Raw genomic sequence first — 27,863 nt, 5'->3', positions numbered from 1 at the left:
TGAGTGTTTTTTTGTAATTACTTGTAACTTGTCTTCATGTCCTTTACAAATTAAAACTATGTATATAAATGACCCAAAAATTGTTATTTCAAGTTAAGTCCAGAAGAGTTGCCATTACGGCCGAGGCTATTGAGGTCACAACCAATAAGCTTCAGGCCTCGGCTAAGCTCCATGAAGAGCAGGAGGACACAACTCTCTTGGGGGAAGCTTGCAAAAGTTTTGTTATCGCAACTGGACCTTGCAACATGAACCGGATCAAAAACGCGTACTTTAAACATGCAACGGTAATGGAGCTTCCAATAGGAACAGAATAAAACATGCCTATCACGGACACACAAAAGGTTATACTTTTACCATTTCAATATTTATAAATGTCATCTTCTTAAAGAAATCCATCAATTCCTAAGCTAATTATTCTTTTCAGGGTTTCCTTTGATGTGAAGATGCAAATTCTGAGAATCTCTCAATGTGTTTCAGATCAATGAAGCATTGAGCCCTCCACAAAAAGCTGGACCAGTTTCCCCACAGTTAGCAAACATTACAGCATTTCTTTTTTTATTTATAAACATCACCTTTGGAACACCTCTCCCTTGACTATCTGCCTAACCAATGCTAGCTACCTTCTCTAGCCTCTAGTCTTCATGCATTTCATTACAGGGGTTTTAAACACAAAACCAATGACCAGGTAAAGCCCCAGCTATGCTGTTACTCACCAGACATGGACGTGTACCCAAGACAAATCATGTTTATGCACAAAAATAACAAAAAAAAAAAACACAAAAAAAACAGACCCCCCCCGAGAGAGATACTGTTGCTTATTCCTGCCAGGAAAGGTAACTCCAAAGGTAAATCCCTTTAATTAGTGACTGATAATGAAATCAATTAGTACCAATGTAAGCTCAAAGTACTACATTCACACTCTGAAGATATAACACACCCTGAACACACAGGTGCCCAGTACACTATTCCAGGGGAAACTTAACCTACTAGAGGCCTATTACTTTCTCAGTACAGAAAAGAGTGAGAAAAACAAACCTGGATCTGGATCCCGGACGAACCCCCAATTGTTACACCTTGGCTCATGTGTGCAACAAAGAAACACTGAATTGCACAAGGCTCTGCAGTTATAGTATTTATTCTACAGGAATAATACTACAAAGATCAAATACAAAGAAAACCTCCACATGTCCTTGTGGAGGTAGACCCGCTGAATAAGAGACCAGAGGCCAGTCTGCAGGCCTCTTAAGCAGTGGTCACCCCAGGTGTGACACATCCCCTCTGATCACTGGTCTGACTCCGCCTACAGGAGCCTGAAACACAAGACAAGCACAGCAGACAACTCAAGGGTTGTCACTCCACCGTCAGCCAACATTAAAGCATGGCCAGTTTCCCCACAGCCTGATGCCATTACTGCGCATTCATAACATTACACAGGTAAGATGATATATACTTCTTGTGGGTTTAATTCACGAAATTATTTTTCAAGTATGCATTTTGTATAGGCTCCATGTCAACAGTTTATTATAAAAACTGGACGTGTGCCCACATTTGTTCTTCCTCTAACTTCGAGTACTCCGTTGCCGTCCCCTTTCTGTGCGCTTTGGATGCGTTTACCACAAATGTCAGTATATGAGCGCAGTACCATTCTTCTTCTGCTTCTGTCTACGTACTCGGTACGTGTTGTACTTGTATTACTGCCCCCACAGGACAAAACGTTAATTACATAAAACACGCTTTGAGGACATTGAGGAAACAGCTGACTGATTTCACTACGAGATCCTTTTTCATTAGCACCTTCTACATGCATCAAATTCTAACATTACTGACATGATAACCCTTATGGTTAGATGTCATATTCACGGTAGTAAATACAGTGACCTGAGAAAATGCAATGTGGCAAAGCAAATAAGTTTTGTCAAGATATATGTACATTCTTGTTATTTAGATTAATGTCCTCTTTTGTAGTGGTTCAGAATATTGTTTTGCCTTTTATTTTGTATATGTTTTAGGTCCTCATATTTGTCTTATTACATATGTTATTATTATTGTTGCTTAATGTTGAAAAGTGTGTCGAAATAAATCAAATAAATAAATATAACAAGTGTATTTGTAGTGGAAATTTCAACTACACGTCCTTTTCATAAAATGAAACGGGCCAAACAAACTTAATAAGAACCTTGTTCACATAGGCGGAAATGACGTGCTTGTTTTGGAAAGTGCGTCACAGGATTTTAGCCAAAAGCGGCAGTGGTGAGGAAATTTGAAATCTCGGGGGCTAGCAGCTAGCATACGTGCCGGATGTATACTAATCTGTAAAGTCGTTGTCGGGCGCAATGGCTTCATTTCATCATTTACTACAACACGAAAAGCCGCGGTTTGAATCTCCCGCCAAAGTGTTTGCCAAACTAAAATCTAAAGTTCAGAGAGAAGCGATGTACGCGACGGATCCGCCGCGTAACGTCAGAGAGAAACATGGAGGAGAGTTCAGTCGAGAGGAGACCTTCCGCCTGGCCGAGGAGCTCAAGGAGAACCACACTCCCGTGTTCTACCGCAGTGAAGTCCAAGCTCTGACCCTGTCGCCCATTTCCACTCCTCAGAAAAACTTCGGCTCCTCGTTTTCAAACGACGGGATTCCTCATGTGGCCGAGACGGGACACGCCTTTATGTTCAGAAACCAACACACGCCGACCAAGAGGGGTTTCCTGGAGTCCACAGCGGTGTCTCACCCCCTGACCCTGGGTCACAGAGACCCAGATCAGATCTCAGATGGTTTCACGGTGTCCAGCAGGACTCGAGGAAAGACTCAGCCTCTAGTGGACCACTGTGGGAGGCGTGTGTATGAGGAGGACCCCCGCTGCAGTCTCGTGTCCCCTGCCAAAATGGTACCCCCCCAGAGGAAGAGGCTCAGGAAGAGAAAGTGGGAGCAGCAGGAGTTCAACAAGGTCAACAGCAGAAAGGAGGTCGGTGCTGCTGTAAGGAGTCAGACAGACACTCGCAGGGAGGATGAGGGGGACTTCAGAGGTTTCCCTGCTGAGGTGAACCAGGGGACTCGTGCCCCCTTGTTCCCAACGCCGAGATCCACCGCTGTGAAACGTGAGATATCGATGCTGCTTTTTCTTGTGCCAATTGTTAAGGAAAGAAAACGGAATTATGTCTCTCATGGTTTTGCTCTTTTGATCAGGTGCCTGTGTTATGATGGAAAAATATCCACCGATGTCGCCGGCCAAGCTGTTTGCCTACATGAAGGAGAGGGAAAACAAACGGGAGCACCGGATGGTTCCTGAAGGCAGCAGCACCAGGGAACTCTTCAGTGAGTGTGTTAACTCCAATCACAGTTAGTTAAGTGCATTGCTCCACCAAGGTCTTATCTTGTTAACGAACACAGACGAAAACACAACCTCCTTGGTGGAGGTAATAAAAGCATTTTTCTCTACGTATGTTACTCATAGTTCTTCACATAGCTTTGTTTATATTTATATATATTCTTTTTTTTCTATAGGTACTCATTTCGATCAGGCAGGAGACTCTCCTCTCCACGCATCTCAAAATATGGATGAAATTGAGGACACTGCCTTTTCAAGGGTTACAGAAAGTGCAGTTCCTGACAGCTGCTCCAGCGAGGAGTCCGCTGACAGCCAATCAGATCCCACGGAGGATGTCCCGATCCCTGCCGCTAGGCCACAGACAGTTTTGCTTGAAGACCCACTCGTACTTAATTCGCCAAAGATCTCCATCCCTAAGAAAAACCAGGCTGTGTTCCAGTCCAACAAACGGCCCCAGGGCACACAATTCCCAAATGTGAGTAGAAACTTGTCTACAGATACAAACAATCCTAACGTAGGTTTGAAAACAGTCTTATGTTGTAGAATGTGAATAATCTGATGACTGATCACTTTTGTGTTTAAAGGCACCTTTTAGATTGTATTGTTAGATAACGTGTGCAATGGAAATAAGCTGTGGAAATAAGTGTCTTCTCTCGAGAAGTTTTTACTGCTAATGCAGCATGTGTTTTCCTCTTTTGCAGGAGAGTGTCATTTATCTTAAGAAATGGTTCTTGAGGAGTAGTCAAAAGGGCCTGTTTCTTGATGGAATCCACACGTAAGTGTTTATATCATTACAATTTAATATTTTTTAAATGCTGAATCACTAAATAATAACTAAATGTATCATCACTGATTTTTGCGTTTCATCTTGTTTTTCTTTCCCGCACAGCAAGGACAACGTGCCATGGAACAGTAACATCATTGACAACAGGGTTTCTAATTCTGTGGTGAAGACCGTCTCTGGTAGGGTTTACGTTTTGGTTGGCAAGATGAACTTCACCGTCAACTCGGGTAAGTTTAACATACATTAAGCATGAAACCTGCGTATATCTATGCAGGTTTCATTTAAAGTATTGCATTGATGTTTGCTTCATATTACTTTTCTTTTATCTTTTGCTTTTTGCCTCCAGGGTTTCCCAAATGGTTTATGAAGAAGTTTCTCAATGGTTTCCCTCCAAACTGGAAATCGCTTTATGAGAAGTCTCTGTCTGAGTAAGAAAACCTATTTAATTCCAATACAACCGGTATACCATGATGGTTTTTAGTGATGGCGACATTAAAGCTTCATGAAGCATTGCTGCGTAAAGTGATTCATTAGGTTAAATGACTAATAAGTGCTTGCAATTTTTTTTTGCTGCAGAAAAGTGGAGAGGACCAGTGAAGGGAAATCCATCATAGCCAATACAAAATCCGCTGCATCCTCCAATCAATCTGCGAAGCGGAACAGACAAAATAATTTGAAGACGCGTGAGTACAAGTCAGGTTTCCTACTACGGTCATGAAAAACCTGAAAAAGTCATGGAATTGTAAAATGTTTATTTCCAGGCCTGGAAAAGTGCTTGAAAAAAATTAAATCCCAAAAGTTTTGGAAAGGTCATGGAAATTTGTTATCTTCATATTTTCATGTTATTAATTTACACCAATTTTAAATAATTCATATGCTTTAAAAGAAATAAGCTCGAAATATAAGCAGGCATACGCTCTCATACTAATTGAAAAGTTCGGTGGGGAAGCAGGCGGGATAATGCACTATGCCAGTGAAGTGTAGATTTAACCATGCTTGGCTACAAATGGAAAAGTATATGTCATGGGTTGCAACAGACAAGGACCTCAAACTATTGTCTCACAACTGTTTGTGTCATTGAAGGTATACTGTATGCTTTCGAATTCTCATTGTAAGCTTAGATACTAAATTGTCACTTTCATGTATACACAGAGATTTCACTAAATGTTTGATCATGGAAATTTGGTTTAAAGTTATTGAAGAGTCATGGAAAAGTCGTTGGTCAAAATGTGTATGAGAAACACTTGTGCTAGCAACCCAGTAAACAAGAGCAAAGGGTATTTGTATCCACAAGTCTTCAGTCATTCACTGGGCAAAGGGATTTGCAAAATAACTCTTTATTTCCCCATTTTAAACCGGTCAGACATGTTAAAGTAATTTCTTCTGTTTTCCCCTGTTTTCCAGCTGAATTCTGTCCTCCTGCCATCTCCTCTTCCTCTTCCACCAGAACATCTCAAAGTGGTCGGGTGATAAAGCCACCTCTGGAGTATTGGAAAGGAGGAAGAGTCATTCTGGATGCAAAAATGAATGTTACCATTCATGAATGTTATGATACCTCCATCTGCATCCCTGTAAGCACCTCAAGTTGAGCCCACATGGGTTTCATGATAATCCAGCCTGTATTTATTTTCATTGGAAAGGACCAGTTATGGTGACAATGTTTAATTCCTGTATCTCACAGGAGGTTACTACAACAGTTTCTGCGAGGACGTCACAGACGCCTGCCCGTGTGTTCCTGCCCTGCACCGAAGGTAAAGATAAGTGATATGATGTGGCTGTAGCAATGTGATATAACTTATGAGTTGCAGGCAAACAAACTGTCTGTGTGTTCCAGGCGATAAAAATCCAAGTGAAACATCCTGCGACGAAGAGGCATCAGCACCAGCGAGGAAGGTCAAGGCTCCGCTCCGTAAAAGCAAACACGCCAAGAAACCCAGTAATCCAGCTGAACCTTCTGTGGAGGCAAGAAGCATTCCTGAGGGATGGACTGGCAGAAGAACGAGGTCTCAAAGCAGGAGTCCACCCATGGACAAAATGGTGTACGTGGACATTTTACCTCAAAAGCAAAACAAGCCTGAAATGGCTACAACACAGAGGCCGAAAAAACCGACGCATGAGACCAGCAGGCTGCCAGAGAGGAAGAGCAAACGGACTCTAAGAGCATCCCCCGAATCTCCCACTGTTCATGAAGAAACATCCCAGCCACAGTTATCAGGTGACGACTTTTCTAGTAAGAGAAAGAAGGGGGGGAAAGGAGTGTACGTGAAGAATGGAGGTAAAGGTCGCAACCAGTCGCAGCCAAGCCAAGGTTCCCAGTCGCTTCAGTCTTCGGAGTCTTCTGAGGAGAGCGTGAAGGAACGGAGGAAGAGAGGAATGGCAACAAACAATACCAAAACAGCACAGACAAAACCTAAACAGAGCAAATGCACCAAAATCTCCCCACCCACGAAGCCGATGCCCAAGCCGATGCATTCCAGCAGAACGCAGAAGACGAACAAAGGCAGCACAGTCGTTCCTCCACCAGAGCAAGATGAAAACGAGTGGACAGAGGCAGAGCTCATGAAGCTGCAAGAGTATGTCTTTTCTTTCTTTGTGCAGCATTAGTGTAACACATATCCGAATCATTATCTCATTAATGCCTGTATTTGTATGCATTTGTTTTCCAGGGCCGTGTCCTACTATCCTAAGCACATGTCCGGTTACTGGGCAAAGGTAGCAAAGATGGTAGGAGCTCGTTCTGCAGAGGAGTGTTACAGCCAGCAGACGTCCCAGGGAACATCACAGACGCCCGTCAAGAATGACAAGAAACCCAGGAAGGAAAAAGTGGAATTGCCAAAAGATCCAGGTAGAGAAATGTCCCTGTTTGGGGTTTGTGTTGTGCAGCCTTTTGTTGGTAAAGAAGACAAATTAGCAGTCTAGTTATTCAATACAGCAAACAATATATTGTGTCGCATTGTATAGAACAGTTATACTTTAATGTTACATTTTTTAATTTTTATTTAGTATTGTATATATTTTTATTCTATTTATTTCATTCATCAATTCATTTTTTACTGTCTAAATAAACCAATGAATCTTTTGGTTTAACAGATTGTCAGAAGGTTGTTTTGTAGGTGCAATGGGAGATTAATACATAACACAACAAACAATTATCTTCTGGTGTTTAACTCTACCCATCATTCTGCATTCAGTTACAGACTGTCCCATAATTTCTGCTCGAGTTGGAACCTTGAGGAGAAAGCAGCAGGTGCGTCAGTTCATGGAGGCTATGCCCACAGAGGACGTAGAGGACGTTTTCAGCTCCGCATACATGCAGAACAAACGCTATGAGGTTATTGTCTTTTCCGTGATGTTAAAATGAGTCTCAATCTAATGATTATTGACACTGTACAGAATGTAGAATTTCTTGTTCTCATGTGTCCGTCTTTGTGCACAGATCCCCTCCATGTGTGAGAGTGAGGAGCATGAGTTCACAATGTCGAACGTGGAGCCCCTGACCCCCGTGTCAAGGGTGTACCCTGAAGTGAAGACCCCTCAGTGCCTGTACATATCACCTGGCATGATGGGCTCTCCAGACAAGTGAATAATCTCACTACAGCACGCTAGTAGTTCGTAAAAGTTGATCCATGTAAACAAAATATAACTAAACTTGAAATATTCTTTATCTGAAAGGGACAAGGATGACAAATTCGTTTATCAGCTCCAGAAGAGGATGAAGAAAAATCAGTTTAATGTCTGCAATCAGGCTCAATCTTCAAAGGTTATTACTTCACTGATTCACACATGTCCACGTCTGAGATTCTTCTCTGGAAACACGTGGTTTATTGTGTTGTAATGGTAAAACATTCATTCTTTGTTGTGTTTCTTTCAGAATTACACATCAACGCGAGGAACAATGAGACAATGTGGTAACACGGGTAGGTTTCACAGAAATGTCCTGGTGATGTGTTTACACCGGTGTCATGGATCGTTAGAAATTGAATCCATACACCTGACACTGACGGGAGGCCTTACTATTAGAAACCTATTACAATTTTAAAAGCAATGGCCCGTCAGCAAACACCAGTTCATAGTTCCTGTATGGACTTTGACCGGTAGAGGTTTTTAACTTGTATCTATCATCACCATTTTCAGAAATTAGTAGAACACATTCCAAAGACTTTAACTGAAAGCAGTTTTTACTTCACCTCTATCGCAAAAACAAGTCTTGTTGCTTAAAATAATTTCTTCCTTTTCTTTTTTCACCAGAAAATGACACCTTTGTCGTTTGGCAGATGTTTCCAGAAAACAACGTGGCGGCGCCTGACAGCGGAGAGGAAGAGGACTTTTATTTCTCAGACAGCAACTGATCGGAGTCGGAGCTGATGCATCATATCATCATAAAAGATCCAGTGGATAAATTGTGAACCATAAAAACACTTCCAGTTTTGCGACTGTCTTTCACATGAAACAAGTGGGGGGATTAATGTTTATTTTTTAACATGGAAACTCTATACACTGTAAATATGTTGTTTAACGTCTGAGCACCAACAGTCAGTTGAAATTATTCCTTTTAATAAACAATCTTCAATTTTTAGCTTATGTTTTATTTTGTGTTTATTACACATTGAGAAGAAAACAATAGTTTGCGTAAGCGGTTCACAACCTTTTTGGCTTATGACCTCAAACCAAAAAATGATTACTGTTCAAATATGAAAGACTCAAATAAGTTAAGAATTTACTGCATTTCACAAAAAATCTGAAATATGTCTGAATAAACAAATTTGTGTACCAAATGTGTAATTTTCTTCTCATTTCTTTCTCTCTTTGAATCACTGAGATTCATAGTGATACTATCTATCTTTGACCTGAGAAAGACAGTATTAGGTCACATGTTTATAATTCTATTTTCAGATGTAATTATCTTTTTTATTCATAGATGTTTTGTAAGACTATAGATGTAAAATGTATAGGTGGCATATTTTTATATAAAAACGTGTAAAATATAGAAAGAGATAAAGATGTGTTGTACACGTAAAGTTCTATTTGGGTCGAGTTAAAAAAAAACAGATCACGTGAGCATGTGTCACATGACCAGTGCGACCTCCTCAGAGACACAGCAGCTGAGCTCAGTGGCTGCAGAGGACACGATGAACACGCTGTGAGTTTTGTTTTCAAACACGATTTATTTGTTCTTATCGTTTCCTCTGGACACACCCGGGGAATAAGGGAAGTCCGGAAGCGTTTTACTCTTTTAACGTAGCTTACGTCGTGTTGTTCCTGCGGTTTGTGATGACCTAAACCGCATTAGCTGCTGACGCTAACATGGCAGGTTACAGTGTTCACACAACCTAAAAGCTGCTGTCAACAACACAGACTCTCTGTTGTTACAGTGAGAAAACCTGGGTCTCTATGTGTGTGTACAGGGGTAACAATACGTTTAACAATACGTTTAATTTGAACTGCTAACTCTCACTCAGACCTTGGTTTCCCTATAACTCATTGAAATGAGGTTGTGTGACTATTTCCGGCTTATGACCCGTTTTCTAACACAAACATGCTGTTTTTCCTTCCACCAGTTTGACCCTGTCCATCTCCTGGTGGTCCGTCTCACTGGTCTGGTGTGGCTATCTGGAATATGACCAAGATGTCCTGTGAGCAAATGACTTACTTATATCTGTGTCGTGTAGTGATTTTTATCAATAAACCCTCTTTGATTATAGATACGCACAAAAGTACAATATAGGTCAATATGGAGGGGAGAGTGATGTTTGGTCAGGAGGACTTTATATTGTTCATATTATTCACGGCAGGACAAAATATAAAAAAATGTCAATAGCATTAACTGTATGACATATTACATGAAATGGGATATGGTCTGTATTTGAATGGTGCTTCTCTTATCTTGATGGCAACTCAAAGTGCTTTACAGTGCATTATTGCTATTTACCCATTCAGACACACACACACACACACGTTCATACAGTGCAGTAGCATGCAGAGCTTTCTCTTGTCACACATCATATACACTGCTTAGCTTGTCAAAGGGGAAGGGGATTGAACTGACAAACTTCTGGTTATTAGAGAGACCCGCTCTACCGCCTGAGCCACAGCCTCGTAAATGTCAGACAAAATAAAAAAATTGTAAATACCATTAACTGAAGGATTATAAACCTCTTGGATAGAATAAGAAAAATTGTGTGTTGATGTGTTGGCGAATAGCAAATGTGTGAACTAAAGATATATATGATCCAGTTAATGGTTGAGAATTCTGCATGAAGCTTCACTTTACAGTAGATCTCCACAAGGTGATGGTCTGCTCTGAGTTCAACAGGTTGCTCAGCTGCTGAATCTAATCAGGAGACAAAGAGTTGTTGTGACACTGTTGAGAAACATGGACGCCGCTCTGAGTGAAAGATCATTGTTAAATGTGTTTCCTCTTTCTTCAGGATTCCAGAGGACTGGAGTCATGTCGGTCGGGTCGATCCTGCAGAGCAGCTGGAGCTGACCTTTGCCCTGAAGCAGCAGAACGTTCATCTGCTGGAGGAAGAACTCCGACTGGTGTCCGACCCTGACTCGGCTCAGTATGGTCAGTAATGCAATGTCTGTTTTTCATACTATGCAGCAAATCCCATGAGTGTGATCTTCTTTTTGTTCTTCACACAGAGTGACCCTTTCTGCTCTGGACTCCACAGGTAAACATCTCATCCTGGAGGAGGTCGCCTCCCTCGTGCGTCCGTCTGAATTGACCCACAAGGTGGTGCGTCACTGGCTGCAGAGTCATGGGATTACAAGCTGCCTGACCGTTAGCACTCAGGACTTTTTGCAGTGCACGATGACTGCCGAGTAAGCATATTTTATTCTGCTGACCTCACGATATATTCCACTTGCTCTTGACACAGTTACAAGACGAAAAGGCACCTTTTCTGCTTCTGCACCCTGTGTGTGTGTGTTTGTGTGTGTGTGAATCATGCAGAGGCCGTGTTCTTCTCCTCTGAGCTCCTTCCTCATTCTGTGGTTTCATGGTTGAAATCAAAACACGTTTGAGCGGCAGCCTTCTGCAATTCTTACCCTGAACCAAAACCATTTTCTGACATGAACTCCAGAAAATGTCTGCAAAATGAAGTCTTGACATCTTCTGGAGCTTGCCTTTCACATATGAAGAACGCAGCAGGAGAATATTATAGACAGGACAGGAAAATCTCCAGGAAATGCTGGAGATTTTCAAACAAGGGACGGCGTCTGGGTAGAGGAGGCAGGAGGCAGGACATGACTCATACACCACATTGACACCAGCGTCCGACCTAATTCACCAAAAGCTCTTAAATGTTCTGTTTGGTGTATTCTCACATGGGCTCCCTTGGACATTTACTGACATTTTTCCTAGAGGTGGGCAGGAAAAATTCTGGAAAATGTACAGATCAACTCCTACATTTGTATTATCACATACAGCGCCTCCGGAAAACTTCAGGAGAATGTCTGGAGTTCAGTGCATGTCTGAAAGCAGCTTTGGAGTCATATCAGTATTTTTATATCTAACAATGAGTTTCTTAAGCACAGACAGATATGTTCATGTTGCAGGAGTGGATAGGTGATATGTTGTTTGTCTGGTTTGTGTATTCAGAGATGCAGAGACGTTGCTTCCAGGAAGCAGGTTCCATCGTTACGTCAGGGAGGGACAGTCTCTTGTGAGGTCGTCGGCTCCGTACTCCGTTCACGATGATATTCACCAGCACCTCGACTTTGGTGAGGATAATTTCTTTAGTTGTAAAATATTTGTCTGTCATCTAGAATCTTTGTATATTTGGTTCAGTATATATTATTATTAAGGGAAAACGTCACTAGGTGGACTGACTTCTTTTTTTTTTTCTTTCCACAGTTGGAGGGCTTCATCGCTTCCCTCCCAAAGGACAGGACCTCAGTACACAGCGGTCTAATGGAGGGGTCCACCTTGGAGTGACTCCTGCCATCTTGAGAGCTCGCTATAACCTCACAGCAGCTGATGTGGGAACAAGCCAGAACAACAGCCAGGCTGTAGCTCAGGTACGTCCTGCTCATACGCTGCTCGAGTGTAAAATGTGCAAGAATTGGTTCACACACAACAACTTTGGTATTCCTGTTTGTCTCTGTTAGTTCTTGGAGCAGTATTATCACCCTGCAGACCTGGCTGAGTTCATGAGCATGTTTGGAGGAAGCTTCCAGCATCTGTCTCAGGTGGATCGAGTTGTGGGCACCCAGGGAGGAGGCAAGGCCGGCATAGAGGCCAGTCTGGATGTGGAATACATCATGAGCACGGGGGCAAACATCTCCACGTGGGTCTTCACCAACCCAGGTGTGTAGGAGAGGCTGAGTGTGCGTCTTGTCCCATATTCGCACCGAATAACTATAATGGGAGTGAAATATCAACGTTTCATCTTCCTCCCTCAGGCCGTCAGGAGACTCAGGAGCCGTTCCTACAGTGGATGGTCCTGCTCAGCAACATGTCGGACCTGCCCTGGGTTCACACGATCAGCTATGGTGATGATGAGGACAGCCTGTCCACTGCCTACATGACGCGCATCAACACAGAGTTCATGAAGGCTGGTGTCAGGGGGATCTCTCTGCTCTTTGCTTCAGGTCAGTGATTCAAATGTTGGTGCAGATCCAGGAAACTGTTTTTTCACTTTCTTTAACAACATGTTAAAGATGATACATGACACATGATAAAATTCAGGCATATTTTGGAGTCTGATATTTATGAGTGGGAATAATTTGATTCTGATCCAAATAAAAATCCAGATCTAGTGAATTTAATGTAGCTTCATTACTAGACTTTAGACTGTCTAGTTTTGTTTTCACCCGTATGGTGAGATCGGTTATGAACCAATTCCTGTTTCCACTGGTACTAGACCACAGTATGAGGAAGTTAAGCTGCAAAGGCAGCTGATGTTACAAAAGGGACTTGTCTCCTTTCTGTGGCTTTGCCATTATATTGCTATCTTAACATCTCACTCCCATGATGATGTTGTGTTACCTATTTCCATAACTCACAACGGTTATCAAACTCATTTAGATGAATCACTCATTTCTGTGATATTGTGTCATGCTCAGGTGACAGTGGTGCTGGCTGTAAACATTTGGGTAAAGAACAAAACTCCTTCCGGCCCAGTTTCCCAGCTTCAAGGTAAATCATCAACTAGACCTGCTCTACTTTCTTTTTATTGTTCATATCCGAATCCACAAATACATATAGAATGTAGTTTGAGAAAATAAAAAACTGGACAAAAATGTCGCGGATATTTATAAAATGCACCAAACATCTAATGCTTTCTATTCTGTTTCTGGTTCTCAGCCCGTATGTTACTACAGTGGGAGGAACCTCATTCAAGAACCCATTCAAGCTCACATATGAGGTCACCGATTACATCAGTGGAGGCGGTTTCAGCAACGTCTTCAAGATGCCCGACTACCAGGTAATGGATCATTAGCTCTTTTAATGCTTGGCTCTTACCCGCCGTGTTGTTTATGTTGTGTATTTGTGTTCCCACAGGTCAGTGCAGTGGAGGGGTACCTGAAGAGTGTAGCAGCAACCCTTCCCCCTCGGTCATACTACAACACCAGCGGCAGGGCCTATCCAGACATGGCTGCCCTGTCTGATAATTACTGGGTGGTCATCAACAGAGTGCCTGTCCCCTGGGTGTCTGGCACCTCGGTAAGAACACACCACACTGTTCCCGAACAGAGAATTGACAGTGTGAGAGACTCATTGTGTACACTGTAACTATGCTGTGTCCATAACTTCATCACGTCTCTTCATGTGTTGATCGCTCCTCCAGGCGTCGACCCCGGTGGTCGGAGGTGTGCTGTCTCTCATCAATGATCAGCGACTGCTGAAGGGCCTGCCTGCCCTGGGCTTCCTCAACCCTCGCCTCTACAAGCTCAAGGGACAGGCCCTTTTCGACGTAAGTTATTGCTGTAGTAAAGTGTATAAATAAAGTCACATGTCACATGAACAACAGGAAGACAGTTAATGTTTTTCAGAAAATGTCCCTGCAGTTGGACTAAAGCCTGAAACATGCTTCTGCGACTGCGTCTGCGTCTTTTCACGCCGTTGTGGCGCAAGACTCGTTTTCATTCATGCTTCCCCAACCGTTGCGCGTCTTACAAAGCAATTCCGCGCCAGAACACTAGGCGGAGTAATGCTTTTTGTCGAGACGCCTTCTTTCTTCTTCGTTGATTGTTTATTTACATAGCCACTGCGGCTCCTCGTAGCCTTTTTCTGGCGGACAAATCAGCCAGTCAGTGACGGGTTATACAAGTGATCATACTATCGGATATCTTCTGCCAAGTGCTCTTCTATTTGGTCCATATTCGTTCTTCTAAATCTTCCGTGATTTCTGCCGGTATTATGAGGCATGAAACCGGAAATGCAGCTCCAGAAGGGATGTAGAGCAGACCAATCACAGCCTTGCGGGCTGAGTGAGCTTGCGGAGCTTTGCCGTAAATTTTAGAAAAGGGGGTCGACACCCGTCAGCACGTAAGGAGGGATACATAAGCACGTAAGGGACCCGGAAGGGCTCTTGCGCTTACGGGCCCGTGAAAACGCAGAAGCATGTTTCAGGCTTAAAGGCTCCTTATCTGCTGCCGCTGTGTAAAGAGACGCGTCCGTTTCAAATGACGTAACTGACGCCTTACTTCCGTGCGATCATTATGTTGGTAGAGTCTCAAGATTCTGACAACAAGCATGTTGACCATAGAGGAGGTCTTGGTCATGTTCCTGTAAAGAAAGAGGAGAAAGCCACTGTTTCCCTGAGCTCCTTAAATGTTAAGCCATTGTTGAAATTCCTTCCTCTCGTCTTACAGTCGTCTCACTTGAATTACTGGCTATACGGCCCCACACAATCTCTGGTGGTAATGCTCCTTTTGTTTCATCCAAATCCGCAAGCTTTGGTTCCGCTCATTTCTGTACATGTATCTGAAGTTAAGCATATCAGGAGTTACCCTTATCATTCAGTGACACATTTTGTTCAAAAGATGAGAAATTTTTTTTGCGGCTCATGGTTGGCTCTCTATGGGTTTTGTGGTCTTATCTCCAGGTGACTGAAGGCTGCCACCTGGGCTGCCTGGATGAGCAGGTTCAGGGGAAAGGTTTCTGTGCTGCTCCGTCGTGGGACCCCGTCACAGGCTGGGGGACGCCAAACTACCCTGCACTGCTGGCTGCCCTGCTGGCTGAGTGAGCACGTGCAGTTCACAAGAGCAGCTACTGGACTCACATCCTGACTCTTGACAAGGTGCCTGATGCAAAGACTGTAGGGTGTAACGGAGGGACACTACGCCTATCAATTTGGACTCTTGCCTCTTTTGCCATTTTTCTCACTTAAGGTGGTTTTTTAAAAGAATTATTACTTCTATCAATTTAAGGATACACAACTCCTGCAATAGTGTATTCGTTTTTCTCAAAAGGCTTAAGGCTGTTACCTTGGATGTTTTTAGGTCAGGGATGTGAGTGTGTGTTTAGTTTTTGTAAAGCTTCACTGCAGTTTCTGCTCTTGAGTGCATTTTAACTGACCCAGATTTCTCAGTGAAACACACCTGCAGGCAGATGCTTGTTCACAACAATCTTAGGCTTTAAATTCATGATATACATTTCTCAGCAATGGGAGGTTTTCTGCTCGTGCCATAAAACAACTGATAAATGATGATCAAATTAAATCAGGTTCCCTTTAGATACTTAAGCTTATGTTTGTAGATTAAGATAGTGTTGTGTGTTCGACGTCAATCAAATCTATAAATAACTGAAGCAATGATTTCACCAGATCAAGGATTTTTTTTATATACATAGACAGTTTTTTTTTTAGTTACGGCTAAAACGTGTGAAATCTGTTTTGCCTCGGTACTCTGCAGGGATAAGCAAGTTTCAAATGTTATTTCACTAAATGATAGATCTGCATGCAATTTAAGAAAAGTCACTGTTGTATTTGCACTCTTAAGGAATCATACTTCATGTTCGAATTTACAGGACCTTTTTAAAACATGATTTTACTTTGAGTTGTTTATGGCTACAAACTGCACTGTAACTTGTGGGTTGTAGTGATTCAGCAGTTCTGCCCTAAAGCATCTTTGCACTCGTTTAAACAAATCTTTTAATCCTGAAGTGAGATGTTTTAAAGGTGGGAGACTGCCTGTGCTCTTATTTGAGAGTGAATGAATTTATTAAAGATGGATTTTTACCTGTACATGTCAGTTGATCCTGATTCAAGTGTGTAAAAGCTGATCTGGAGTTTTTCTACCAGACGCCTGAAGAATGTTTAAGAAATTAAATGATTCAATTTGTGACGTTTCTAGAAATAATTAAGGTGACAGTGTTTAAATTCATCCACACGTCACTTGGAAGCTGCTAAACCTGTTTTAAAATGTGTTAAAAAATATCAACTGCATATTTGCAGTACACTGAAGAAATAAAGATTTGAGAATATTTCTCTGCTTCCTTGTTTTGTTTTCCATTTACAAAGAGGAAATGTGAAGGGAAATAATTGGCACAACCTCAAATAAAGGCCACACATTCTGTCAATATTTAACTGTAAATCAGATCAGACTTTGACTAATGTTTGTTTAAAGTGTCAAATTCTTATTGTATAATTAGTTTAAAGCCTTTTTGACAAGGAAACATTCTTTATCCCAATATCACAGGTCCTTTCAAAACACTGCAGGATTTGTCTCTTAACTCTGCTGCTACTAAAATGGTTTAATATAATGGTTATTTTATGTAATTAGAGTTAAGGTTTGAGAGCTTACTTTGACCTTTATACAGTCTGTGGTTGTGACCGGACAAATAAGGATTTTTGTATTGGTAGTGCAAGGGGAAAAAACATTTTTAATCAGTGATGACTATTGGAAATTACATGGCTATTATCTACATGATTCTGATATTGCGTACAAAACGAAAATATGCAAAGACCACCCAGTCCAACCTTGAAACACACACACACACACACACACACACACACACACACACAAAGGGAAAAGGGGCAGGTAAAACAAACCGGGACACTCTTACTACACACATTACCACAGAGCTTATGTCAAACAGTGTACAATATGCACACTCAGGGAGCAGTACAAAATTGAAACGGTGTCATTGCTAAGGATCGATGCAAATTTGACTTGTATTGCAAAAACCTTTTTTTCTGGTTGTGTTAAGGTATAAATAAGTTTTTAGGCGCAGATCCATGAATTAACATCTTCACAAGAAGAAAACCGTAGATTGATCCATCCAGGCGATCCATGGTCGAGCAGGAGGCCTGAGGAAGCTGGGATTCTCACAAGTATCTTGTTCAAACCCTCCATGTGTATATCAAAAAGTTTGAGAAAAGGTCATTTCTCAGTTCAAACCTTTATCTAGGGACGATACAAAGGGGACTTCTTATGTCATAAAGCAGGCCACGGGACATTAGTCAGTCTGTCAAGGAGCAGAGTTGCAGGTCAGATCCTCTGGTGTGTGTTCACGCTCGCCGTGAGCCTGGTTCACTGGTTGTTTTTGGCTTTGGCGTGTGTGAGGATGTGAGACTTCAGGTTGGTTGACTGGGCAAATTTTTTGTTGCAGCCGTCAAACGGACATACATACGGCCGATCTCCAGTGTGAATACGCACATGTGTGCGCAAGTTAAAGTCCAGAGAGAAGCGTTTGCCACAGCCCTCAAATGTGCACTGGAGACGAGAGGGAAAGAGAGTTAATGCAGCTGTTTCTCAACTTTCCTCACAATTAAAAATAGTATCACTTTTCCATTGTATGCTGTATCTGAGATGGTTATTACAAGATCTTTTACAAACAAGGTAAGCAGCTTAAGGTTAGGAAGCTTGCCTGGCATTCACAATTTTAATGAACTCACCTGGAAAGGTTTCTCTCCTGTGTGTACAAGTTGATGTCTCTTCAGTTTTGAACTCTCCACAAAGGCTTTTCCACATTCAGCACAGACGTGCACACGAGGCCCGTGGGTATGCAAGTGCTTCCTCATCGCTGAGTTGTCCCTGAACATCTTAGTGCATCCCTAGGAGGGATATAAAACAGATAGAGCTAATCCCTCGGGACATGTTCACTCGACATGTTCATATCAGTGTAGAAGGCTATACATGCGTTATGCTCCTTATACTAATGAACGAATACAAGCATGTACTCAATATAGTGATCAATAATAATCATATACAAGAATGAGCTGCTGTTTTGTATTTAAAATTGCATTGATCAACACCATACATAATAAACACAACATTGCACTCACTTTGTGTGGACAAGCTATCGTCCTCGGTGCATCGTCTTCTTTTACTTTTCTTGGCTTCATTCTGCAAAAGAAGTAAACATGACAGTGTTATGAAGGATGATTGACACAATTGTCAAAATTCCTGGAAAAGATACATTGTTAACATTTATTCAAATCACTTGGATAACCCCTCTTATGTTATTGGGCCAGGCACAATCTCAGATGTCATTATGTTCAATACTTAATTTCACATGAAGACAGTTATGAGATACTGCAACATGTAATTTTGAACCTGTTTCCCCCCCCATTTTTCAGCGCTAAGTCTTAATTTCTGTTATGAAAAGTTTGTATGATAACTTATTTGAATAATTATCATTATTCTTACAGCCCAGTGAAAATGCCTTGATGGAACATAAACATCCATTTTACCACGTACCGTGCAAACTCTGCCAGCTGTTTGGGGTCCGACAGGTCGATGCCTGGGATGCCTCCTGGGGGAAGTTTCTTCCCCGTCATGTACTCGGAATAATCAGGAGGCGAGTTCTCTCCTGCGATTTGTTCTTCATGGTCTATGTCCTTCTTGTCGTCTGAATGAGAGGGACAGATCCAGAAGAAACTCATTAAATACATTTAGAGTTAAATGTCTGATCATGTCATCAATTTGTAAAGATTACCCTTTACTGGTACCATTTTACTACTGGTAGAAAAAGGTCAGAACATTTAAGTTTTGACGAGACAGGTCATTTTTTGATTTATTTATCTAAAAGATTCTAAAAGGTAATCAAGCAGAACCAATCGTACACTAAAGAGTTATATTACAAAGCGAGTAACCCTCAAGCGTAAATAGTTAATAAAAAACATATTACGTATCTAAAACCACATAGTAAACATAGCGTGAGATCACTGGGACGCGACCTGCTCAGGTATCCAAACACAGAGAAGTAGCTTTTAGTCATTATGCAACACAAACTGCCTGATGTTCTTAGCAATGCTTCATCCATTGCAGTCATAAAGACAGAACTTTTTTTAATCACAAGTGCCTTTAATTAAGCTATTTTACAAGATTATCCCATCATCGTATTTCATTTTCTTTTAATGTTCGAAATTTACACATTGTTCTCACTTCACTTAGTATGTATTTTATACACAACTTTATCTTTTGTAAAAAATCTCTTTAACCCTTTTATTTTACCTATTTACATTTTTTTAATTGGTTGACATTTTTTTAACTCAGTGTATGAAATGTGGTATGTAAAACAAGACTATAAACAAAGAAAAAAGATGAGTTTATATCGTTTTTAAATTAATATTAATTTGACACATTTTAGATAGCGCTGCTTTATATATCCACAGAAGTACATGTAAAAAAAGAATAAATACTCTGTGTATATACCTCATCAGAATTATATTATTTTGCCCATGGCTGAAGATCATCACTTAATTTAAACACATCCTCAGCTTAACTCGAGTTATTTATACTTTTATAAATAAAACAAGCTGTGGTGCGTTCACGGCCTCGGTGGTGAGAAGAATGAGCGGTTCCTGAAGGCAGCACCTCGGGCCGCTCAGTTGAAGTGAACTGCGCCACAGCGGCCTCCTTCTCGCGGAACGAGCTGCACCCGCTCCCACACTCGCCGCCATCTTCGTCGGCCAAATAAACGCCATTTTTTCGGGCCGCCATACTTTCTCGACCGGGAAATATGGCGGCGCCCATCGACACATAAAACATGGCTTCCCATAAAAACAAAAACATTGCAAAGGAGGTTTGAAGTAGTTTGGAGCGGGGGAATCGGCCGCACTTTGGCGGCGCACAAGGCCCCGGTCGGGCCTCGTCACCCGGCGAACACGCTGCGAACAAAGCGAAGCAGGAATTCACTCCGGAATCTGAACTTACCCGATGACCACATAGTGACGGAGAACTCCCCCTCCAGAGTCTTGATCTGGACCTGCTTCTGCTCCCACTTTCGGCCCATGTCTCCCCCGCTCAGGTAGCTCTTTTTGCCCGCTTTCTTCCCGCTGCCAGCCCTCTTCATTCGGCCCGAGCTCTTCCCGGCCACAGTGACCAGCGTCTGCTCGATGTAGTCCTCCTCCACGGCGGGCACCGGGATGAGGATCTGGTCCTCGTAGTCCTCCGTGTGCATCTCGGAGTCGTCCTCTCCCACCACCTCCTCCCGGGTCTGCACTAAAATCACCTCCTGGTGCGGGTGCATCGAGTCCGGGTCGTCCAGCGGCTGTAACGCGATCATCGGCTGATGTTCGCAGTCATCCCCAACTATTGTTGTCTCGATTGTCTCTACTTCGATTTCGTGTAGTTCCACTATTTCCGCAGGCATGTCCGACCCGTCGGTCTCTATGTACAGGGTGTCCCCCGACGCCATGATTATTTTGGTGTTTCCTCCTGTTTAAGTGCTGTTTTGTTTCCAGTGTGTCTTCTCCTCTCAGCCGTCCTCCTCCCTCTCCGTCAACAACTCCGCTCCCCTCAACTCTCGTAGCCACAGTGCTCCACATATCAAGTCTCGCGTGGTTTGGACCCGAGAACTCCGGTTAAGCTGAGCAGGAAATCAAAGAGAAATTCATGTTATTTATTTATTTATTGAGGTAAAATCAAGATTTTCACCATAATAATATATTATTGCTTCAAAAAATAACATAGACGTGTTAGAAAACTTAAAGTTATGTGAACAAAGACAAACCATTGGATCTGAGTATTTCCCAACGTGTCAGCTTCTTTATTCTTAAAACCATGAATATATAATTGTAACTGAAGGTGTTTTTTTTTTGGACAGACGGACCAGATCAAGTTAAACCATCAATCCTCTCAGCCTCTGTGTCGTCAACAAGAAACTTGTCCATTTAATTTTCTTTAAATAAAAAAATAAAAATAAAAACAAGTGTCTTGTTAAGCATTAATTAATACATTTTTTTATTTTATTTAATTTACCCTGAATAGACACTACAAATTTGTGAAGGTAAGTCATTTTAGTAGGTCCTTTTGTTGTCAAGGGGATGTATAATAACAGGTACACTTATAGTAATTCCATTGATATTTAACATTTGTACATAGTTTAAATACATAGCCTAAACAGCAAACCCTTTCTGGGCTGGATACTGGTTAAAAAACAACAACCCAACTTGCTGATCTTGTCAACAAACACAATGTATAAAGCAAATATTTTCTTTTCTTCAATAGTACTTCTTCAATTTCCTGGGAGCATAAATTTATACTGATAGATCCTGTTGAAATAACTTAAAGATGGAGAGAGTACACACGCCTGAGGGCTGCACACACACACACGCACACGCACGCAAGTACACACACATGTTCAGCAGGTGCACACTCACTTGTACCGCCCTCTTTTCACGCGGAGGGGCGGGGCCTAGTATCACACCTTTACACACCTTCACCTTTGCAGCCGGTGCAAGTGGGTGTGGCCCATCGTGCAGGTTTGATGACACAACGCCGGAGAGCCTCACACACTCACACTCACCCTCACGGAGGAGAAGCCATGGGGAAGACAGGTGGAAGGGGAGACTTTGAATGGGTCTACAACGATCAGCCGCACACGTCCAGGAGAAAAGAGATACTGGGTAAGAACATGACGCAAAGATCCAACATCCCTGAGCGAAGAGAGACACCTGCTGTGATTCTGCCTAGTTAGTGTAGTAAGTTGAAGGGTGTGTGTGCGTGTGTGTGTGAGCATGCGTGTTCTCACTATAAGATCGCAGCCGGTTAAACCTGTTCACTAGCCGTCAGTTGAGGAACCCTCAGACCGCAATGGACTCAGGGCAAGAGCCGAAACTCGAAGATAACACACAGTGGGATCAATCCCCCCCCCACACATCTATGGGAGTTACATATTAACAAGTAGAAATACTAGTAGTGCAAGTAGAACAATTCCTACCTTAACAGTACATTTTTAAACGTAAATTGTGAAAATAGGATGTATATCAATTTATGTTCAGATAACAGTGCGAGAGAATGTCCATTAACTAGATTGCATTAATATCTTTTTTATTGATTTATTTAATTCTCTTCCCACTAGAAAGAGAGACGCATTTCCATGTAACTTTATTATACAAGTTCAATGTGAAGTGTCACATTCAATGACATTTTCCATCATGCTAAGTTAGTGTGAATAAATCAAATAACTCGAGCGACTGGATAAAGTCATATTAAATTTAGATGTAAATATTTACATTATGTGTAAATTTATGAATTCAAACTTGTTTATAACGATACATTAGACACACGTTATATGTGTAAGCTCAAGTTTATGAAATCAAACTTATACATAAATATATAAATCAAACACCAGTTTAAGGTCTAAGTTAAACTTGTACATAAACATTTACGATGAACACAATTTTTACGTACGAGTTGTATTTTATTTATTCACATATTTTTGGTGGGAGATATTTGATTTACTCCTACCAACTGAACATGATATAAAACTCTTGATTAAATCTGACCCTTTACATTGAACTTGTGTAATAAAGTTACATGGAAATTTAAGGCATAATTGAGTTAAGTCAACGTTTAGGGGTCATTATTATTTCAGGCGTAGCGTCTCCGTCTCTGTTACTTGAAAGGTTTCACACAAGTCCTATACCTGTTGGCTTTTGTGTAAACGAGCCCCCCCAGCCCCTGTTGTCTATACTCTTTGTGACTTTCTGTTGATAGCAGGTGCAGCTGACAATGCCTCTGGGCTAGCTAGGTAACAAGACTCACCCCTTGGTCATGACAAACATAGAGACACAATGGCATGCATCGAGTGAGGGGAGAGGCTTTGTTAAGAGTCAGGGGATCAGGATATTTATATTAATCATCCTTCATATTTTCTCACTTCACCTCAAGGGTATGAAATCCCTATGGAAAAACAGGCACTTTTTACTATCTGACCCATCATGGAATTCAGTGTAACTACTTTCTAAAGCTGTTGATGTATATTTGATCCCGGCTTTGTCCATGACTGCTCTGGTGTGAAAGACGGTGAAGGGATGTTTGACGCCACCGAGCCTTGAATTATTAAAGAGTAGTTTTGTTGAATCACCCCTCAGAGGCGTGAATGACAAAGGTCACTCCCTTTAGCATGATCATGTGCTGTCGTTTGACTGACAGGCGGTGTCATGTCTTGAATGGCTCCTTGTTTGGCGAGTGGGTAGGTGTCGGCTCGACTCGATTATTCGGCCATGGAAAATGATTTGGTTCCCACTAAACTGCAGTCGGATCGATCTTGTTAAGCTTTTCTAGAAAACGTTAGCTTCATGTTTTTAATGGACACTTTAACTCTTAGGGTGTAGCTGAATCTCCGATGGTTCCTGGTTGACACTTGAGGCTGAAACCTGAGTGTGGTACAGTCTGTTTACAGTGAATGAAATGAATTGTCTTCCCTGGGACAGTGCTTTTGAAATCCAGTGATGGCTGTACACCATTTTCTGCGCTGTTGCATTAGGCAGTTTTAACAATCTCCTTTTTATGGTGTCTGGTTATTTATTTAACTTGACAGTGGAGTGGGCTGCGCCTCCTATGCCAGAGAAAGGGCCACTCACTAAAATGACATGAGGAGCTGAGGTCAAATATTACTGCAGAATAAAAAACGGGCGTTGTCACAGCCAGTTTAGTTTTAAATGTCGTCAAACTTAAACTGAATAACTACGTGTGGCAGAGAAGTCACAAGTTCAGGTCATCCTAACCTGTCAGTTGCTAGGGCGAGTCCACTTTGAATACGGCCATATAATTCGAAAGTGGGCTGAAAGCCTATTTGCATGGGTTATCACCTGCTGGTGGATGCTATTGTTCCCCCGATGCATGCTGGGAGTCACTCGTCACCTGTGATCTTGTATTGTGGACGATTCTGACCTTCTGCACCAAATCTCTTCAGATCAGATCCTGAAAGATCTTTTGTATGTGTTTTTAAAGATCTTTTGCGCTCGTGTCTCCCCGAAATTCGTGTCCCTCAAGAGAAACTAACACCTCTGCCAATTAAAAGTGACTTGTCAGCAGGCTCCTCCCAGGAGAAGCACTCGCACCTCACAGCAACCTTGACTCTGTTGTTTTGAGATTAAGAGTATCGAGACACGGTGAAACGTATGAGATCAAGCATTTAAAATCAATTTGTTAACGACTGGTAAACAATCGCTCTGCTGTATGATGCATACTTTGTTTCCTATAATTAATTAGTGCCATTGACATCACTTCCCCCCTTTTTAATTTGGTTCCTTCTTCTGCCTTCTTCTTTTCAACCCGCTACCCTTTTCTCTGAACCTTTAATTAATCTACTTAACTACTACCTTATTTTCCTATTAACTCTGACTGTCCAACCATGCCCCATTTCATCCCTCTTTCTTCCTGCCTCTCTCTTCAGCCAAATATCCAGAGATCAAGTCCCTGATGGGTCCGGACCCCCAGCTGAAGTGGGTAGTATCAGGCATGGTCCTAACCCAGCTCGTGGCCTGCTACCTGGTCCACACCCTGTCCTGGAAGTGGATCTTCTTCTGGGCTTATGCCTTCGGAGGCTGCATCAACCACTCCCTGACTCTAGCCATCCATGACATCTCTCACAATGTGGCCTTCGGCAACAAGCTGGCCAAGTGGAACCGCTGGTTTGCCATGTGGGCCAACCTGCCCATCGGCCTGCCCTACTCCGCCGCCTTCAAGAAGTATCACATCGACCACCACCGCTATCTGGGAGGCGACCAGCTGGACGTCGACATCCCCACGGACTTAGAGGGATGGTTCTTCTGCACCCCGGCCAGGAAGGTTGTGTGGCTCTTCCTCAATCCGCTTTTTTACGCCCTGCGCCCGGTGTTGGTCAATCCTAAACCAGTGGGTCTGCTGGAAATCCAGAACGCGGTGGTGCAGCTCGTGACAGATCTAATCATCTACTATCTGTGGGGGCTGAAGCCCATCGTTTACCTCATTGCAGGATCCATCCTGGGTATGGGACTGCATCCATTCTCTGGACATTTCATAGCTGAGCATTACATGTTCCTGAAGGGACACGAGACCTATTCCTACTATGGACCACTGAACATGCTCACCTTCAATGTGGGCTATCACATGGAGCACCATGACTTCCCCAGCATACCCGGCAGTAAACTACCTCAGGTGAGACCATGCAACTGTGATAAATCCTGACTGTACATTTCCAACAGGTCCATTTGTTCGTCCTCCCTGAGGCGTTAATTAATCCAGCGTTACACAACCTCTCCTCCAGGCGTTTGCAGATAAGACTCCTGTCTCCTGTTTGTCAGAGGCGAAACAAAAAGACAGGTATCGGCAAACGCCACATGTTACATTCTTTTCTATCGACTGCAGATATTTATTAAAAGGAAAAAACGAGGTTTTGTAACTGATTAACTGCTGCCTCAGAAGATTCAAAGAGCCTTTTGACAAAGCTCACAATGACACAGAATCAACCAATCCGGGCGGTTTGGAAATCATGCTCAGGTTGATGAGCTATTTTTGTTCCTGACAGCGCTGATGTTGCTGTAAACTTTTTTTTCTGTTTAGAAACTTTTATACCATCAAGTGATAGATTTTTTTTTTAATTACACAGAAAAATACGTAAAAAGCTCCTGCTCAACAAAGCAGTAAAATGTCTGCCTCAGTCTGCTCTTCTGTCTATATCTGATTCCTTAGTGAAATAAGCTGTGACGCTGAACTTGAATGCCACAGAGTAGTGCACACCTCCGACTAGTCCCAGATCACATGTAGATTTACTAGATCTAGAGTTGTTTTATTTTGGGATCTGCACCACATTGCAACAATCACAAACTTCATTTACCTAGATGTGCTGGATTATTTCATCTAGATCCATTTATTATTCCCTGAGAAATCAAGGGGAAGGTTGAACAATGTTGCAGACAGTGGGAAAAGGTTATTATCACCAAATGTCACGGTAATCTGTCCAGTAGTTTGTATGTTATGCTGCTAAAAACAAACATATTTACTTTCCTGTGTTTTTCTCATGCAGGTCAAGAAAATCGCAGCAGAGTATTACGACTGCCTGCCTCAACACACTTCCTGGACCCGGGTATTATGGGACTTTGTGTTCGATGACAGCATCGGCCCCTATGCCAGAATCAAGCGGGACTACAAGCTGAGCAAACAGGGGTAGAGCTGTGACGGAATATGAAGTTCAATCGTCCAAAAAATAAAAGGACCGCAATGAAATTCTCTAGTTTAAAGCTTTTCCATGTAGTGTGGCTGAGACTGTATGTATTCATGTGATCTGTTGGGCCTTCTCATCTTAAATTAGCCCTGTCTGTTACGATATGGAAACCAATGTGCACATATCAGTTGCATACATACAGTTATTGGAGATCAGCACGTGCAGCCAGTGCTCTGTTATTTATTCAGACTTTTTATTCCTGCAATGCTGGCCCGTTGTCACGACAATGTTTGTTCTTGTGTCCAGACGACACTGAGGAAGGCAAAAGGAAAATAGAATAACTGAAAAAAATCTAATTGTTTACCAACTTACAACATACCTGTACTAGTAACACACAGATGAATTTCTTTCTTCAAAGTAAAGTTATACAAATACCATTTAAAAAATAACAGTTTGTGTGTTTGCAACTGAAGTATTTCTCTTTGCGGTTGGTAAACAATGTTATTTGTTCAGTGTAATATAATATATAAAAGGTAACCATTTCTCATTTCTGCCAAGGCAAAGGTTGTGTTTATTCTCAAGCAGTTTTACGGAGCTGTCACTACCTCTGTCAGTTCCTCTCTGGCCCGGCAGCTTTACATCAGGCCCCCTTCAATAATCCCCGCACGTGAGATTTAAAACCAAATCTAATTTGCCGACCACGCAGAACGGTGCAGAGGTGGAAAGCGAGCGTTGAAACTTACCTTTCAGTAAGAAGAGCCTTTTCTCCAGTGACGCCCCTTTTTACTGTGAACGGTTTGATTTCTATCTACATTAAATTGAGAAAAAATCTGAAACAACGTACGTTATCAAATCAAGTTGTCGATGAGCTTTAAGTGTTTGTTTCGGAGACTGTCGCGGCTAATGAATGAACCGAAACATGCAGAGGTTCTTCTTGTGTTCACTTGTGCACTTTCTATATTTCCAGTAAGTTCATTGAAGACCACATTAAATTACTTTGGAGTGTTGCACTTTTTCTAATGATTTACCAGCAGCTGAGGCAGCAGCACCTCCTCAGACAGACTTATTAAAGCTTGTTTTGTCCATGTACTGTATAAACTATATTGTCTGCGTGTTGTGATTGATATCATGATTTGACGTTTCTATTTAAATGACTGTAAGATATATAAAACAGTAAAAGATCCTTATAAGAATATGCTACAATGAAGATGATTGTTTGTGGTTGATTCGTCATGTGTCTGAACTTCAGATGTGAACTTTTCTATTGTTTGTACATGATCAACATATGCTTACACGCACACTCACTAAACAGGATATTGCGTAGATGTCGGACACGTCTTGTTTTCTGTTTGAATGAATTTACTTCCAGCTTTTTAAATCAGAACGTATTGAGAGCGGACAGAGTGGATAAAATGCAGACAACCCT

General features: G+C 42.0%; 4 protein-coding genes across 6 annotated transcripts; 3 read left to right on the top strand and 1 right to left on the bottom strand.

Annotated features, from left to right (window-relative positions):
- Positions 1–1,340: 1,340 nt before the first annotated feature.
- On the top strand, positions 1,341–8,903 carry mis18bp1 (MIS18 binding protein 1). 3 transcript variants are annotated; one of them, XM_062398074.1, is made up of 17 exons: positions 1,341–1,434; positions 2,598–3,093; positions 3,182–3,310; positions 3,500–3,798; positions 4,025–4,098; positions 4,213–4,334; positions 4,454–4,535; positions 4,684–4,790; positions 5,512–5,678; positions 5,789–5,858; positions 5,942–6,680; positions 6,774–6,952; positions 7,299–7,438; positions 7,544–7,686; positions 7,780–7,867; positions 7,979–8,024; positions 8,356–8,898. In XM_062398074.1, the coding sequence occupies exons 1-17, from the start codon at positions 1,402–1,404 to the stop codon at positions 8,454–8,456; spliced, it is 3,015 nt and encodes a 1,004-aa protein (XP_062254058.1). In that variant the 5' UTR covers positions 1,341–1,401; the 3' UTR covers positions 8,457–8,898. The 3 variants fall into 3 exon arrangements, with proteins under 3 accessions (XP_062254058.1, XP_062254057.1, XP_062254056.1); XM_062398073.1 differs by lacking the exon at positions 1,341–1,434 and having other exon boundaries at positions 2,255–3,093; positions 8,382–8,903; XM_062398072.1 differs by lacking the exon at positions 1,341–1,434 and having other exon boundaries at positions 2,256–3,093; positions 8,356–8,899.
- A 286-nt stretch (positions 8,904–9,189) lies between these two features.
- tpp1 (tripeptidyl peptidase I) lies at positions 9,190–16,540 on the top strand. The gene is made up of 13 exons (XM_062396802.1): positions 9,190–9,247; positions 9,666–9,740; positions 10,536–10,675; positions 10,782–10,932; positions 11,711–11,832; positions 11,966–12,129; positions 12,220–12,418; positions 12,514–12,702; positions 13,177–13,249; positions 13,418–13,538; positions 13,616–13,777; positions 13,902–14,027; positions 15,162–16,540. Exons 1-13 carry the CDS (start codon positions 9,237–9,239, stop codon positions 15,300–15,302), a joined length of 1,674 nt encoding a protein of 557 aa, XP_062252786.1. The 5' UTR covers positions 9,190–9,236; the 3' UTR covers positions 15,303–16,540.
- Positions 16,541–16,919: 379 nt separating this feature from the next.
- On the bottom strand, positions 16,920–20,807 carry yy1a (YY1 transcription factor a). Its single transcript, XM_062396803.1, has 5 exons — positions 20,218–20,807; positions 18,760–18,910; positions 18,345–18,405; positions 17,955–18,113; positions 16,920–17,772 (listed from the first exon to the last, which is right to left on the bottom strand). The coding sequence occupies exons 1-5, from the start codon at positions 20,699–20,701 to the stop codon at positions 17,590–17,592; spliced, it is 1,038 nt and encodes a 345-aa protein (XP_062252787.1). The 5' UTR covers positions 20,702–20,807; the 3' UTR covers positions 16,920–17,589.
- Positions 20,808–21,786: 979 nt separating this feature from the next.
- degs2 (delta(4)-desaturase, sphingolipid 2) lies at positions 21,787–27,630 on the top strand. The gene is made up of 3 exons (XM_062397643.1): positions 21,787–21,911; positions 24,689–25,431; positions 26,300–27,630. Exons 1-3 carry the CDS (start codon positions 21,830–21,832, stop codon positions 26,441–26,443), a joined length of 969 nt encoding a protein of 322 aa, XP_062253627.1. The 5' UTR covers positions 21,787–21,829; the 3' UTR covers positions 26,444–27,630.
- Positions 27,631–27,863: the final 233 nt, after the last annotated feature.

Source organism: Platichthys flesus, chromosome 10 (genome assembly GCF_949316205.1).
Source record: "Platichthys flesus chromosome 10, fPlaFle2.1, whole genome shotgun sequence".
Taxonomy (NCBI): Eukaryota; Metazoa; Chordata; class Actinopteri; order Pleuronectiformes; family Pleuronectidae; genus Platichthys; species Platichthys flesus.
Note: the sequence above shows the minus strand (reverse complement) of the source record. Positions and strands in the feature narration are given on the sequence as shown.